Source organism: Spea bombifrons, chromosome 11 (assembly GCF_027358695.1).
Source record: "Spea bombifrons isolate aSpeBom1 chromosome 11, aSpeBom1.2.pri, whole genome shotgun sequence".
Classification (NCBI taxonomy): Eukaryota; Metazoa; Chordata; class Amphibia; order Anura; family Pelobatidae; genus Spea; species Spea bombifrons.
In genome coordinates, this window is record NC_071097.1 from 21,428,505 (window position 1) to 21,444,816 (window position 16,312).

Sequence of the window (16,312 nt, forward strand, 5' to 3'; positions counted from 1 at the left end):
TATACTTACATTTTTTGTGATTTTCAGATTTCAAGAAACACAAAATCTCAAATTCCTTATATAAAACACCCTTTATTGTTGCTTTTTTTTTTTCAATCAAATACTGCCATTCAGCATTACTGGCACTCATGCACCGTTATAACAAGATACTGATATTGTCAGTAAGTATTTTTAAACAATGCATAACACATACAGTAATATACATCAACTTTAATAATAATGCACCCTGATTTTTTATTTTGTAAACTGATTATTTAGAAATAGAAGAACGTGTAATTTGGTTCCATTTGTAAAAGAAAAATATATATATATATTGTACATCGTCTCTCCTGGTTTGAGGTTAAAACTGGAGTAAGAGTGCAATGTGGCACACACATGAGGTGTTTATGTACACACCATATCTGAGATCACACAACAGTTGTGCATAATCAGATGCATACATTCTGGATGCATGACAGAAAGCATAGGTTAAAATATACTACTATTAAATATTAGGATCTGCGTTATTTCTGTTATGGAATTATACATTACTTAACTCTTTAGGTAAAATTTTTCGCAATGTGATTTCAGGCAGTTGTATTAAAAAATAAAACAGAAGAAATATTGTCTTTAAGAGCCTGCTTTTCACTTCTTAGATCTGACTTGATAAAAACTTTGATTGAATGATTCACAGTGACATGTCTACTAGCATTCCTTCCTGGTAAGGAGTTTCGAGCCTTACTGTATTGCTGCCCTGATCATATTCCCTATCCTGATGGCTGTAATATAGAAGTACGTTCTCTAGCTATCCATTAGTCCTTTAAGTTGAGATTGTATATCTTCCGGAAGCTCCAGAGGAGGAAGCTCTGGTAAAGGAATGTCTAAGGGTGGAAGGTTGGGTATAGGAATGTCTGTGCTCTTCCCAGCGTTGGCTACAAACTTCTGCCAGGCAGTCGAAGGGTTGCTTGTGCTGCCTGCTGGTTGCTGCATACTCCACAGCTCTGATTTTTCCACAAAATCAGTATCTATGTCCAGTTCCTTTTCCGGAGTCTTCTGCAATCTCAACACTTCAGCACGCAACTTTCTGTTCTCCTTTTTTAATTTTTCATTCTCGGCAAGGAGAGTGTCCACCAGTAGGTTTAGGTCTTTGATTTTCGTTGCTTGCTCTTCCAGTTTTGTTTTGTCGTCTTTTGGAGTTCGGTGCGCCTTGTACTCCTCCAACGGTTCTTTCCTTTTCTGTAACAAGTAGAGGAGAGAGTCTGGTTCCCTTTCGAGGACATTACGGGTTTCGTGACAATACTTCCCTGGGTTGGAACTAGATTTCTGGCCTGCAGAAACAAGAGTATTTTGGCTGTCAACATCATCTGAAGACATTTTGTAAGATGTCTGGAGATGAGCAGTTGAATCCTTTTCCGTGGTTGTCATTTTCTGTTGGGTTCGAAGCTTATCCTCTCTTCTTGCCCTCTTCAGTCTCTCTTGGATCAACAACTGCTGTTTGAAATGGCTTTCTCGTTGTAGTTCCAACGATAGTTGAGCCTGCCCAGCAAAATTAACATTATTAGACTCGCTTAAAACTGCGGCACCCTGTAAAGCTTCACATCTACAATTGTCAATAGACAGTTTCATTGCTTCAAGGTAAGAAGTATATAAGGAAAGCTTTCAGGATTGGAAAGTCACAAAAGACAAGAAGTACCGTATTTGCTCGATTATAAGACGACCCTCCCCCAAAATCTGAATATTAACTTAGGAAAAAAAGAAAAAGCCTGAATATAAGATGACCCCAAAGGAAAAAAGTTTTACCAGTAAATGTTAATTCATGTAAACTATTTTTTTTAATAAAAGCTATGATTTAATTTTTTTTTGTTTTTATTTCTTGTATTTTCCAACCTGTCCCCCAGTTACGCACATCTGCCCCCAGGCTTGCCACTCCAATATGGCACTGTGGCTCATGATATGCCTTTTAACCCTCTATATGCCACTGTGCCCCATGGTATGCCTTTTGACCCCCTATGTGCCACTCTGCCTCCAGAAATGCCTTATACCTCTATATCCCATTCTGGCATTTAGGGGGTTAAAATGCATATTATGGGGCAGAGTGGCATATAGGGAGGTATAAGGCATTTCAGGAGGCAGAGTGGCATTAAGGGAGTTAAAAGGCATTGTATAGAACACTCTGCCTCCAGAAATGCCTTATACCCCTATATCCCACTCTGGCATTTAGGGGGTTAAAGGCATATTATGGGGCAGAGTGCCATATAGGGAGGTATAAGGCATTTCAGGAGGCAGAGTGCTCTATTAAATGCCCCCTTAACGCCACTCCAGAAATGCCCTATGCCCCCATTTAACACACACACACACACACACCCTATACCCCCACTTCACTAACACACACACACACACACACACACACTCTCTCTCTCACCCCTCTCTCCCCTCTCTTACCGGTGCTTCCAGCCGGGGCAGCGGGTTGACGTCGCCTTCCGCTGCAGCCGCCAGCCGGAAGGAGGTGGAGTTGGCAGCGGGGGTTTGTATACTTTCCCCGGCTGTCAGAGATCGGAGTTCCCCGCACCGGTGCGGGGAGCTCTGATCTCTGACAGTCGGGGAAGGTCTACGCGACGGACGCAGACAATCCCCGCTGCTAGCCACACCTCCTTCCGGCTGCAGCGGACGTGGTCTACGCGGATCGCGTAGACGTCAACCCGCTGCCCCGGCAACACAGCAGGAAGCACCGGTAAGTGTGTGTATGATGTGGGGGGGGGGGGGCAGGAGGATCCAGGTCCCCTGCAGCGGTGCGGGGGATCTGGATCTTAGTCTCCTAATCAGACCTCTATTTGAGGTCTGATTAGAAGACGACCCCGATTAGAAGACGAGGGGTATTTTTCAGAGCATTTGCTCTGAAAAAAACCTCGTCTTATAATCGCGCAAATACGGTAAATACTTGACAAAGAAGGCTGACGCAGTTATCAAGTAGGTTAAACCTTCACACAGTTGCCATCATTGTCTTTAAGGGACCTACAGCTAATACGTTCTTTTAAGCATGGAAACGAGTTGCTTTAAGGCAATTATTTCATATGCATGGTCACTGGCAAGTACTGGAAATCATACATTAGAAACCATACATAAGCGTCCTGACTTGGTATGGGCCTTTGCTGGGCTGGAGAGTTGACCAGAACTAAGTCAGAAATGAGGCCGTTATTCTGCCCAAGAGCAATGCTTCTACTGAAACACAAATTGATTGACAGATGTATGCAGTGTTTAAGACGCAGATAGTGAAGCGTGTTAGAAGTTACATCGGTCAAGATCCATAACCACACAAAAAAGTCATCCAACTGGTCTCCTGGGACTTGCTCATTTTCTGAATTCAACCGCAATCAATCTGATTTTCCCTCACTATCTGAGAGCCTAGAGAGCGTCACTTATATGAAATAAGCATTGCAGCAAGGGGCAAAACTCAGGCATAATGGATTCTCTGACAATTTGCTCTCGCAAGTTCGGCCTTCATGGAAATCAAAGTAAAAGGGCTTGCAAAATATGTATACATTTGCTATAGCATTTAGGGTGAGCACAAAGCCCTTTAAAAAGGAAAAATACACGGCATCTCTAAGATGATTATCCAGCAAAGACATGTGGTGCTTCTTCACGATGGGCATTGGAAAGAATTCCTTATGTAATGGACTCAAAGGATTTCCTCACAATCTCTGGTGATGTCCTGCTGGTCGGACGCAGAATCACTTTAAATACTCGGCTCACGTGCACGGTGCTTAGCGCTTGTGAATTATGTTGAACGGACATTTCAGATTGTATTTAAGCTGAATGTCAATGCAACAAAAGTCTTCATTTTAGTAACAAAATACACTGGAGCCAAACTGCATATATATATATATATATATTCATGTGTTTGCATGCAGGCACAATGTTATTTTATCCTCCATATTTTATCCACTGGTTAAGGCGGGTTAGCGCTGGCACCATATCCACTCCACGGACACAGAAACCTACTGGGCAGACAAGTGGAGGGGCTTAGGCACAAAGCAACGTGTTTCTAACAGAAGGATTGTTCTTTGCAATGGGGGAGATTGGGGGATTTATAGCTTTTGCATTTTCTTGGCATACCGTAGAGTGCAATTATCGATGTGACGGGGCGGAACAGCATTACAAAGGCTTGTTCTATTGGCAATGTCTTGTTTTGTAACCTTACCTGCTCCGACTGGGTCAGCCTCTTGGCCTCCAAAAGGTAGGCTGCAGAAAAGAAAGCGTGTATGACGTTAAACTGAAGCAGTGGGGAAAGATCAGCAGCGTAACATGAATTGCAGCAACGTCTCGGATACTGAAACTAGCAGATGGTGTACTGTAGGCGACTGCATAGTGCCCATTTTAACCCTAAAACTGAAAGTATGGACTACGAGTGTTTAGGCAAGCTGGTCTTACGACATATACAGGATCCGGGTCACTCTCTTGTTTGGATGCACCCCTAGTGCGCTCACAATATGGTTTGCTTCCACTGCCCACTTGTTAGATATATATTTGCAGGCCAACATATGTTGGGCAAACTCTTCTTTTTAACTTATCTATACATCTGCTAGTCAACTGGTTAGCACCCTGCACTGAGGACATTTTATCTCTGCAAAAACCCACCATGTAATTAATGTGATGTTTAAGTATTATTTTGCACCTTGGTAATAATTGAGAGAGCAAGAACACCGAGTATAAACCAGATGTAAACTTGCCTACTTAAGAAAGAATGGGGGGGGGGGGGATGTGATTTCTATTTTTTTTCCTTAACTGTAGATCCCGATACTTTTTGTGTACGATAGGATTTTTTACACAAGTAAATCCCATTCATTCTAATAATATTTTCTAAATGCTGGGATGGTATTAGCGTAGATGGCGATGGAGAGAGGGAAAGGTCATTAAAGTGTTCAATGTTTCTTGTGTGGATGAGATGAATATTTTTAAAAGAGATTTAAGAAAATATTTGCGTAATATTAGATCACTATCAGGAATCTGGGATTTCATGGCACAGTAACCATAATATCCCCAAACAATTTTTGTTTCCAACACATTTCAAAAACCTGTACCGTAATGTAACCACCTCCATTAAATGTCCCCCGTTATGCTTACTGCCATTGATGTCATGTCTGGAAACATGCAATTGTCCATGACAGGTTATTAAAAAAAGCCAGAGACATAACACGGACTGAATTAGTCATGTTTACCCTCAGGTTCGGTTTCTTTACAATTCGAGGGGCAAGATTTACTAATGTTTTCCAAACCTGTTGATCGCAAGTCAAGGAGTTCCTCCTTCTCCACGAGCTAAAGCGTTAATTCTGACAAAATTACGAAACTAGGCACTACATGCCATTATTATTATTAAAAAATATTAGTTTTCCGTTTTATTAGTCCTAGTTACGTACCAGCTGCTTTCTTGTGGCACGCGATTGCCTCTTCATATTTGCCTGTTGCCAAAAACCGGTCTGCTTTTCTGCTTTGTTGATGCGCCTATAAAAATATAATAAATACGTGGTATAAATACGTAAAGCCAGATGTTAGTCTGTATGCAATGCTGTCTGACACTGGGATACAGATCAGCTGTTTGGTTACCATTTCCAAGTCTGTGTCTGTAGTAGAAGAAACCGGATCAATAAGAATCACTCTGAGCCACAAAGCCCAAGAAACAGAAGGGCCAGGAACGGTTAGGGCTACAAAACATTAATAAGAATGGACGTACATCGGCTGTAACCATCCCTCTGACAAGACATTTACATTGTATGCTTCCGGGTATAGTTCAGAGCAGGGCCTGGTCAGCGGGGAGAAGCAGCTGTGGAGCCCCCGGTGGCGTCCGGTGGGCGCAGGATGCAGAACCAACGGCAGCAAAAGGGACACTTTCCAGCACTCTGGGTACTGAAACCCGACACAGGGGGGGCACAGACTGCTTTTATTATAGATTTTGGCAGAATCAAATATATCAGTGTTTAATTTCTGACCATTTATTTAATTAATAAACACCAGAAGCAGGGTACAACAGTGCTATTTAACACGATGTAACAGCATATGCTACACTATTTACTTACATTCTTATGTAAATCCCTACAAAGTGGCAAGATAACAATATTTCCCAGACAAGGTCTCCAAACGTCCAGCAGACATTACAAAGAAATAAAAACCAGCAGATTACGTCGTAAATATCTGACACTAGACGGACTGGTCAACCAATCCCATCTCTCAACAGACTACTCTCTCTCTTTGGCCGGTATCGCCTATGGCCAATACACAAGAGAAATTAAAGGAGACATGATACTTACAGAGCTTTATGTGTGCATTTAATTAAACAAGTGTGCACTTTTGGTTTTTCAGCGGGTGGAATTAGTTTAAAACCAGGGGCTTTTTGCCATTCCCTGGTTATTTCCCTGTTGGAGAATCATTTGGAGGAAGCTGTAAGCTGGACGATGAATGATCAGGAGCCATCGGTAACAGCTCACATGATATCTGCTCACATTATTTTAACATAGGGGGGTTTGCATATACATATAAATTACATATAATACCGGACCCCTTCTATTTTGGAACTCCGTCTACGGATCGTGTGTTATAGAGGAGAAGGCTACGGCTGCACCAACGCATTTCGCTCCACACCAGTGGGACTTCCGCTTTAACCGCTGTGATTAATGGAGACGCTTGCATTATATGAGCCAAACAAGCGAGTAAGTCATGGTTTGTAGTCAGCGTGTGTATCCTGCTGCTATTAGCATATTTTAGTAATTATGCTAAATGACACTTAATTATATTATCACGTGGACACTTTTTCGTACGTCCTGACTAATTCCCCAGAACTATAATAACAGAGGCTGACAAAACTCCAAAACATGTATGACTAATTAACCGTGCGATGGATGACAGCATCACAACAAACGAGGAAGGGCTGCGATATCTGGCTTCAGTCATTAAGTCCGCATCTCCCTCGTTCTTCATTTGCAAAGAGCCGTGAGTATAAGCATTGGCATGCGCAGCCTTCCTGCCGGTAAATAAACAGAGTCGCCGCGTAAACGCGTTTTATTAACTCAATTTTGGCCAAAGTGTTTAAAAACCCAGACAAAAAGTCTCTTTTTTTCTTCTTCCGGGTTGAACTTCATGTTTACTGTTGAAAACAACCTAAACTGTTTATTATTTGCTAGACAAGTCGAGATTCCATTCTCGTTTACCAAAAGCAATTCTGGTGCATAGACGCAAATTCGGCGGGCAAATTCCACTGGTTGCCATGGTGATTGCTTTACTTTTAACTACTTTACACCATCGCTCTTCATACATAAACCTCTACATGCCTAAGAAAGCCAGAAATCTCATCATTCCCAAAATATTACTGCATGTTTTTGATTCCGCAACTTCCTGTGTCGTCCAGAGCTGCCCCGTGATGGGGCTAAAGCTTCGAACGCCCCATAGAGTGGATTATACAAGAGAAGGGAGCAGTGCGACGGTCAGCGTTACGTTGTTAAAAAAAAAAAATGCACATTTTGAAGAATGATGAAAAACATTATTTGGCAGCAGATACGAAGCGTTCAGCCCGCCGTGAAGTCCTCTTGTGTCTTCTGTCGTATATCGAGGATGTCCTTATTCCCATCGAATGCGAGGAATATCCGGTACAAAACATCGAGTTTAATTCATTGTTCTAATTTCCAGTTCATTTTAGGCCGGCGAGGGATCCTAATGTACCCGCGGTGCACGGTGTGCGGATTAAAGGTAGGTCCCGAATCAGACGTACGTGCGAGTGAATACGGAAAACAGGCACGGTGTAGGAGTGTGAATAACGCCATGACAGCTTAAAAATTGTGGGTCCTTCTCTATGACATCGCAAAGTACTGATTAATCCCAGCAATACTGCTGTTGGGTACAAATACAGGGAGACTGCTGGACCATTTAACCCTCTGCTGACAGCCATGACAATCGTGTTACATACATCACTAGCATTCAAAGAAACCTCCCTCATTAATGGTTCTGGGAGGCTGAAGGTTATTAAACTACCTGCTAATTAAAATGTTTGCCATTCCTGGAAGGAAAAACCTTCGGTATAATAATATATTTTATAATCACGATTATCGCCAGGTTTTTTTCCAGTTATCCACAGACAGGAGGCTTCCCTCGCTTCCGGGATTCACAAGTAACCTCCATTATGGGGGGCTACGGTGTCATTTACCGTCACCCCTCCCACGGCCTCCTGTATCTCCCACCTGCAGTTCCGCATTTACAAGCCTCCGACCCTCTAGGTCTAGATCACGACCTTCTTCTAACATTTCTCCTTCTTTGAAACAAACTTTTTGTTAAACCCATTAAGTATTTAAGCGTTTCCACCCCCCCCCTCTTTTCTTCTCCCCCAAGCTTTACATCTTTCCTTATTCTTTTTATCCTGCAAACCATGTATGTCTGACAACCTCCTTCTGGACGCTCTCTAGATATCTCAGTATCCTTCCAGAGATGACGTCTCCAGAGCTCCACACAATACTCTAGGCGAGGTCTGCCAGACGAGAAAGAAAGGGACACCAGGGAATTCGCCTGTGGATGACGTGCTACTTGTATTGACTTATATAGCACCACCATAATCCAGAGCGCTGTACACCTTGTAGATGGCCGAGGATTCCCCTTGTCCAGCCCCCCCCTTGCTTCGCACATCGACGTTTATTACGTGAAACGGTATTTCTAATTACAGACGGGATATAAATGGAGGATTTCCATTACAGGGTGACCTTTCCCACAGAAAGCACACAGAGGTGGCAAACGCTTCTACGGAGAGGATCCAATCCCCGGCCGCGTCCGCCGGAATCACTCAACATTCTTAGGATGGGGTGACGGTTTTGTCAAAAAAAGGGTTTATCGTATATTTTTGGAGAGATCCAGTTTTTAAAGTAATATTTAATACATTTTTCATAATAACTGCAGTGGTATTTCCAGGGGGGGCAATAACCTAGAAAGGGGCTATTACAGGCAATTTTGGTTTTCTTTCAACCTAAATGTAACCCTTTCACCGCCAAGGAGGAATAAACTAGTTCCTTTTTTCACTTCCTAAAAAAATTGATAAAAAGGGGGAAACGATAAGGTGCCCAATTATACAGAGAGCTAATAGCCATATGCAGGTCATATGCTGTCCCCAGTGATTGGTGGACAGTAAATCCCATCACTCTAGGGCAGTAGGTGAGGGGTGATGGCTGCTGCAGCTGCTGAGCAGTGTGTTAAGGTCACATTATGGGTACAAATGAGTGACGAGTAACAAGTGTACACACCGAAGCCATCTGCACCTGTGTGGGAGGAAGCAGCTACTCACCAGGTTCAGAGGACTTTCCATCACTTCCATGGAGTCCTGCTCTGTGTAGATTATGGCTGCTGTACAGGGAGAAGCCTGTATCTGGGATCAATCATCAGGCCTCACTGTCACCGCTATACTCGGGGGAAATCTGGGGCTGATCCCGGCTGGTGTCAACACACTACGGCTCCTACCGCAGTAGCTGCAACAACAACTTCCTCCTAAAGCCCCGCCCACCTCATACGTCACACGCTCCGCCGCCTGGACCGGTGTTTACCATAGAGTTCTAAACGCAAGAGGCATAAGGCACGTTACTTGTATGTCTCCTCGTGTTGAGGCGGACACAGCACCATGGGCTTTCCGGATTTCGGTATCCAATTAAATGGTCGCCGCGTTGCGATATTGTCAGTTTTCTCTCGTGTGTTCAAACTTCTATGACCATAACAGACCGCGTCAGTGACAGTATGGAAAGCTTCAAGCCGCAAGCTTATACCAGTAACGAGTAATAATATAAGAATATATATATATATATATATATATATATATATATATATATATATATATATATATATATATATATATATTTATATATTTATATATAAAAATATATTTATATATATATATTATAATATGTATTTCACAGAACCAATCGTTTTTTCTTTTCTAAACATGGTTTTACTGTCTGAACATAATCAGGCTTAAAGTTTCTTTTATAGAAAGTTATTATGGTGGACATTTTAAAAGTTGTCTTATAACCATAGCAACCAAAAAAACAAACTCCATGTAGTTGAGTGTGTTTCGCAGAGCATTTAGATCATCAATAGAAAACCTCTGATTCCTGTCCGATCCAACAAAAAAAAAGATGTCCTGGCAGAAAATCACTTACTATCTGCCACAATTTGGAAATTTTAAGCAGGCTGCTCTCTTGGCCAGCGTTCCATCATCTTTACAGCCACGACGCAAACAACTGGCCCAGGATTCCCTCTGCCCTGGACTGTCGGGCAGATACCTGGAACAAGTCATTACTGGTGGCATGATTGCTACATAACATGATACCCCCCCCCCCCGTGTCCCCTACTGTGGCCCAGATGCCTCCATAACGCTTCCCACCAATGTATTCCTTTTTAAGAGCTCAGAATGTCAGCTGGATATGAGTGTATCACAATGTTCTACAATAACATTAGTGTGAACAGCGTAAAGGGAGGTTTATGCATCAAAATAAAATGCACTTTTCCTCGTGAATTCTTTACCCGGTTAGTGACAGATGAGACACAACTCACAGACTTTGCTGCGTCTTAGTTATAGGGCACAGTTTAAAGAATGTACGTGTCTTACCATTGAGTACTTTACCGACTTTTCCCAGGCAGAGGGTGTTATTGAAGATGCTTGGTGCTTGACGTGCCGTGTAAAGAACATTTTGTGGTTTCGGCAGTAATCGCTTGGTGTTGAGGAGGGACAAGGTTGCAGTCAGCTGAAGGACTTTTCTCATATTGACAGTGGAGAAGAAGCGGACTAATCATTCCCTTCCCGGGCCATTCTCTTCTTACCCTGCATTTATTCAATATGGTAAAAAAGAAATCAGTGAGTGAGTACGTAAGAATGCCTGGGAAGAACCGGTTCTCCAGGTCATCACCAGAATCTTGAAAGGCCCCCATCCCCGCCATTTTCCCCTTTAAATGGGGGTGTTGCCCGTGATGTCACAGGGAACGCCTCCTGACATCAACGGGAACGCCCCCTACATCAGCGAGTCCGTCCATTGACATCAGTGGGCAGTCCTGGCTGCATCCCGCAAGGGCAGGCTACAGGCAGCTAGAGCCCAGAAGTTTCCTGGTATGCAAATAAGCATTGCCGGGTGAAGCACCGCTTCTCCGGGTCAAGACCCGAATCCTCCGAGTGGTGGGGTCTTGACACGGCACGCCCATTTTCCATTTAAATGGGGGTGTTTCTCGCTGACAACAGCTGGACCACCCACTGACATCATTGGAACGCCCACTGACGTCAGCAGGACATCCCACCGACGTCATGGGGGAACTCCTGCCGACGTCACAGGACCGCCCGCTGACATCAGTGGGCAGTCCTGGGCGCGTCCCGCATGGGAAGGCTCTGGTTAGCCGGAGCCCAGAAGTTCCCAGGTATGGTACATAAGCCTTTTGGTAAAATAATTATGGCTCCTGTTGCAAGGAAGATTGGCAACTGGATTTAAACCATTACGCAGCTGCCAGAGAGAAGGCAAACTCTATGCAGTTGCTGTTATAACATATCTTCCTTTTTTCCATTCCTTGCTTTTTTTGCTTCTCGTTTTTGCCAGTAATGGTCACTAGGTGGCACTAGAGCATAAGTAAATATCACCAAGCTTATCACTCCATTCAGTTATGTCTCTGTGCAGAGAGAAAAAATAAACATAATAAGATAAATAATTAATGGAAACAGATCTGCGGAATATATTAATATGTCTGTATCCTAATTTTCCATAAATTTGGATTTGCGATAGTTAACACATGCTTTATCACAGTCTGGACATCTGGTTATTTCTATCTTATAGGAAAACACTTTCTTCCGGCACACTACCTACTGTATGTCTGTTGTGTTTTTCAAAGTATCCATACATTAACTCTATTACTAGCTTGTAGGAAAACATGTTTTCCCAACTCACTACCTACTATATGTCTGTTGACACACCAGTGTCCAGCAGCATTTTCCAAATATAGTACCATTCCACTTGCGTATGTTTTTTTAGGGCCAATTTTTAACATTTTTTCAAATTTTTTAATTAAGTATGTAAGGTAATTTTCTTTTTAGCTTCATTTTTAGTATTTTTTTGTATATTATTTAGTATTAGCTCACTCTGATCACTTATGCGTGATTAGCAACAGTCGGGATCATCAGGGACCACAGTAGGGATGGTACAGACCGAAAGGACCTACCTACAGTGTTAGTTTTGACACCACAGGAAAGAAACGCCCAATCATTGGGAATTCAAACACTTTCAGTGTAAATGCCTTTATCCGGTGGGCTACTGCCATACGTCGCTCCATATGTGCCTGATCTGCCTCTCCAGGGCCACCTGGATACGCCTGGCCACATGACAATAAAACTGTAGAGTATGGTTTGGTATATCCAGCCACACTTACTTCTTTATGTGACAGCCAGCATTTAAGTGCCGGGCCACCCAGTCCGGCCCTGGTGCTGGACTGCTGCATCAGCCTGATCTCATTTGCATCAGCAGATCGATGTACCTAGTGAAGTATATATTAAGTTTTATGGTTTGACCACTTCTTGGACATGTTAGGGTCTTCAAGCAATTAAGGCATTAGTAGTGGTGTCCTCTCCAATCTAATAATCTTTGGATAATATATGATCTAACATCTTATTATGAATATTATCTTATAATTTAGTAAATGTATCCCTTGTCTTACTGGAGTGAGGAATCTGAATCCTGGCTGTTACTGCAATGGTGGCCACGTTTTTGCTCTAGGAAGGCATCGCATTAGATTAAGATGCGCCCATACATGTAAATATGTGAGCGAGGTCCGTATAGTTTGGGGTTTGTGGACTTTCCAGGTTCTGATGTAGATGATGAAGCATAAAATATAGGTTTCGCTTGTTGTGGGTGTGGTATACTTGTGGGTGGAGCAACATGGGCCCCCTAAGACAGCCTTGCAGTGGCCCCTGTATTTTGTGTTAGGCCTCTGGGTCCCGGCTATTGCAAGAAATGCTATTTGCAGAGTGTCCTGTGCTTTTTGTTAATTATAATGCAACTTACAATAATTAGTAAACATTAATATTTAACATATTATTCAACTATGGTATTCAATACATTTTTTACACTTATGACGTAAATGTCTACTTGTGAAATGTAACAAATTACTAAAAGTACCCACACATACAGGCATTGTCATTTTTTTCATTTGCTAATTAATATTAATTAGCACCACATTAGTGAATTACAATTGTACATGTCATTAAAGTAGATGCATTGGCTCATTATGTGCTGCCTCTTGTAAAAAGTGAACAGGCCAAATTGATAAAAAGTAATTCTGAGTCAAAGTGCAAAACATGGAGCAGTCACCAGGGAAACCCAGTGAATATCCTCAACCTAAGAACATAGCTCTTGGAATCAGAATTGGTCATTGTTAGCTGGGTAACCAAATCAGCCATGATTTCCTGGACACATACATTTCACGTGTTGCTGGCCAGTCCATGTAAGGTGCTGCAGTATGTGGGATTTATAAACTATCAGAGAGGAATCAGTGCACTATTAGTCTTTAATTAATGCCAAAAATGCAAATTACAGAGTATAGTATGTAACATATTTTGTAGACTTTTAAAATGTCAAAAACGTAAAAATGTGAAATAATGAAAATAAAATCCAAGGGGATGAGTTTGCAGAGTTTTGAAAACTGAGAAATTTGCACCCAAAGTTCTACATTTGTACCCCATTAAAAATGTGATCATTTGCCCATATCTGAAGATTGCAGGCTGTGCATTGTCATCACAACACAATTTGATCATGTAGATTTCATTAATGATTGGTATACTTATGTTACCATCATTAGAAAGTAATTTGCATTGATATTTTAACCACTATTTCACATATAAGACAGTTTGATTTGTGTTTTTATTTCTTCCTCTTTTAAATTATTTAATAACAATAGTAATAATAATAATAATTAATAATTCCGATATCTGGGACCTCTCTTGGTTTGACCAAGAGCCTCCGGGTAAGGGCTGCTCCCTCGGGTCTCCTTGCCTTTATTCGCTTCTACTCAATAGTTTGGGGCTAACTATTCCCCAATGCACGGCTACCCCTACATACATGGCTAACTAGTCTCACACCTCACAAAGCCAATCCCCCAAAAGAGGGAGAGCTCTGGGTAGCCTAACCCAGGATGTCCCAAGCTATGTTCATACTACATGAAATATTCTTAATTTGTGCTATATATTTATGTAAAATATCGTACATTGCAAACAGCAATGAAAAGTTAGAAAACACAAGCACAGTTTATCATGTTTATTTTTACAACAGACTTTGTCCAATGCCCAGCGTTTCCATACGCACTCGTTTTCTTTTGGGATACTGGTTGATGATTATAGTTTGAAGATAGCTGAGGATCTTGCCTTGCTATAAAACATCCCTTAAATTCATACATTATTAATATTTTAATTGAATGTAATATGTTGTTTAGACTTGCACACAACAGGAGCCTACAAAATCACTGCAAGTTGCCTTGGTGGCAGGTCAAATTGAAACCTTTTTCATTTGGACGTCTCATTCTAGGAAGCTGTCTTTACACATGCTCTTTTAAATCAACCTAAGGACAACAGAGTCAATGTCGGGAAGAATTGAGGACATTAACCTTAACAAATGTGTTCGCTGCTCATGTGAACCTTGCACACTAATGGTTTAAGTAAGCAAAGTCCACAGCATTACGTGTCAGCTTTAAAAGCAAATAAATGGCTAATTTGTTAGACGTGGCTTTGCAAGCACTCTCGAGCTGGCTAGTGTGGTTGCCTGTACTTTCGGCTGCTACAAGAAAGAATTATGACATCGATCAGCTTTCATTATTAGTTATCTTTATGTGTTTTTAAGAAAAGGAATTATATTTTTCCAACGCTTTATTTCTGCCTAGGTGTTTGCTTGGGGAAAAAACCATCAGCACTGTTTTCATGCAATTGTCTTTTGTTTAGTGATTTTCTCTGTATTTATAAATCAATTTGATTTATAAATCACAAGTAATAATGTTTTTAAGTATACTCATTTGTTTACTTGAACTTTTTTCCTTTCTCTAAATACACATAGAAGTTGTATCTATGCTATAGTTTAAAATAACAGGAGAAAAGTATAGTTAAAAAGATACCATTTATTGGCTAACTGAGAGTTTAATTGCGAGCTTTCGAGACCAAGTTGTTAGGTCCCTTCCTCAGGCATTAATAAAACAGAATTTTCTAAATACAAAAGCACAATTCACAGGTTAACAAAAACGCTACATAAACACAGAGGTATTGGGGAATTGGCTCTGCAGTAAATTAGCTGGACTAGTAGAGATCTAATAGACAGATAGGGTTCACTCAGAGCATCCTTGGTCAGTTTACTCCCTGGTTAGAGGGGCCATAAAACCATTTGACATATGCCAGATCCATGAAGGTGTCAAATGTTCACAGAAATAAGTTGTTTGTAGTTAATTCAATGTTTGTGAGAGGATTAACCGCTTCAGGACCGACGTTTGCAAACTGCTTCTTTTAAATATTTAAATTCTGTGCTCCTGATTCGCTTCAAAGCGATCACGTGCACGGAGCTGAGGGGGAGTGGCTGCTACGGATCGCTGGAGACACCCAGCGGTCAGTATCAGCCGCCCCTCGCGATCCCAGCGTTCATAGCGACACTGGATCGCGCATCATCGATGACGTACTTGGTACGTCCCGGTCTTCCGGTGACCTTTGACCAGGAAGTACCAGGTACATCCCGGTCTTGAAGGGGTTAATGGTTTGTAATGTTATAATGGGAGATTAATTCTCTGTCTCTATTGAAGCCAGTGAGTAGGGTATTAAACTGGCAGATTAGTTTGACCTCCCATATTTTTCTCTCCCCCTGGGTGCGGAGCGATCCCATCAGTAATGACAGGGAACTCCGACATCAGCAGGACCGCCCACTAACATCAGCGGGACCGCCCACTGTCAGTGCGCAGTCCTGGCCGCGTCCCGCAAAGGAAAGTCTCCGAGAAGTTCCCAGGTATGATGATGAGGTACACCACGTTAGATGATTTCCACATAAAGCAGCCATTTTGGAGAACATTTCTGTCAGCCTGGACACAGCATTCGGGATGTGAAGGGATCGTGATGGGATCGTTCCGCACCCAGAGGGAGGGAGAATTCATAGAGATTCCATAGTGCTATAGAGGAAAATACAAAATTAACAATAACTTTAAAACTGACAATATAAAAAATTACACTAACATGAACACAACACAGATGCCGTGAAAATTACTGAGCTGGCAAAGCTCCTGTCACAATACACCATTAGAGGTAGAAGTGTAACCACGTAAG

The 16,312-nt window shown here is 42.0% G+C and overlaps 1 protein-coding gene across 1 annotated transcript; it reads right to left on the bottom strand.

The window, feature by feature from the left end:
* Positions 1-52: 52 nt before the first annotated feature.
* Positions 53-9,498, bottom strand: NRBF2 (nuclear receptor binding factor 2). Its single transcript, XM_053450510.1, has 4 exons — positions 9,290-9,498; positions 5,394-5,478; positions 4,178-4,218; positions 53-1,515 (listed from the first exon to the last, which is right to left on the bottom strand). The coding sequence occupies exons 1-4, from the start codon at positions 9,317-9,319 to the stop codon at positions 781-783; spliced, it is 891 nt and encodes a 296-aa protein (XP_053306485.1). The 5' UTR covers positions 9,320-9,498; the 3' UTR covers positions 53-780.
* Between the last annotated feature and the right edge of the window lie 6,814 nt (positions 9,499-16,312).

Excerpts from the sequence above, each read along its gene's own strand:
- NRBF2 (XM_053450510.1), bottom strand. The coding sequence starts at position 9,319 with ATGGAAGTGATGGAAAGTCCTCTGAACCTG. Across the intron at positions 5,479-9,289 it reads TGGAAAGTCCTCTGAACCTG|GCGCATCAACAAAGCAGAAA; the intron begins GTGAGTAGCTGC and ends ATATTTTTATAG. Across the intron at positions 1,516-4,177 it reads GGCTGACCCAGTCGGAGCAG|GCTCAACTATCGTTGGAACT; the intron begins GTAAGGTTACAA and ends TTTGCTGGGCAG.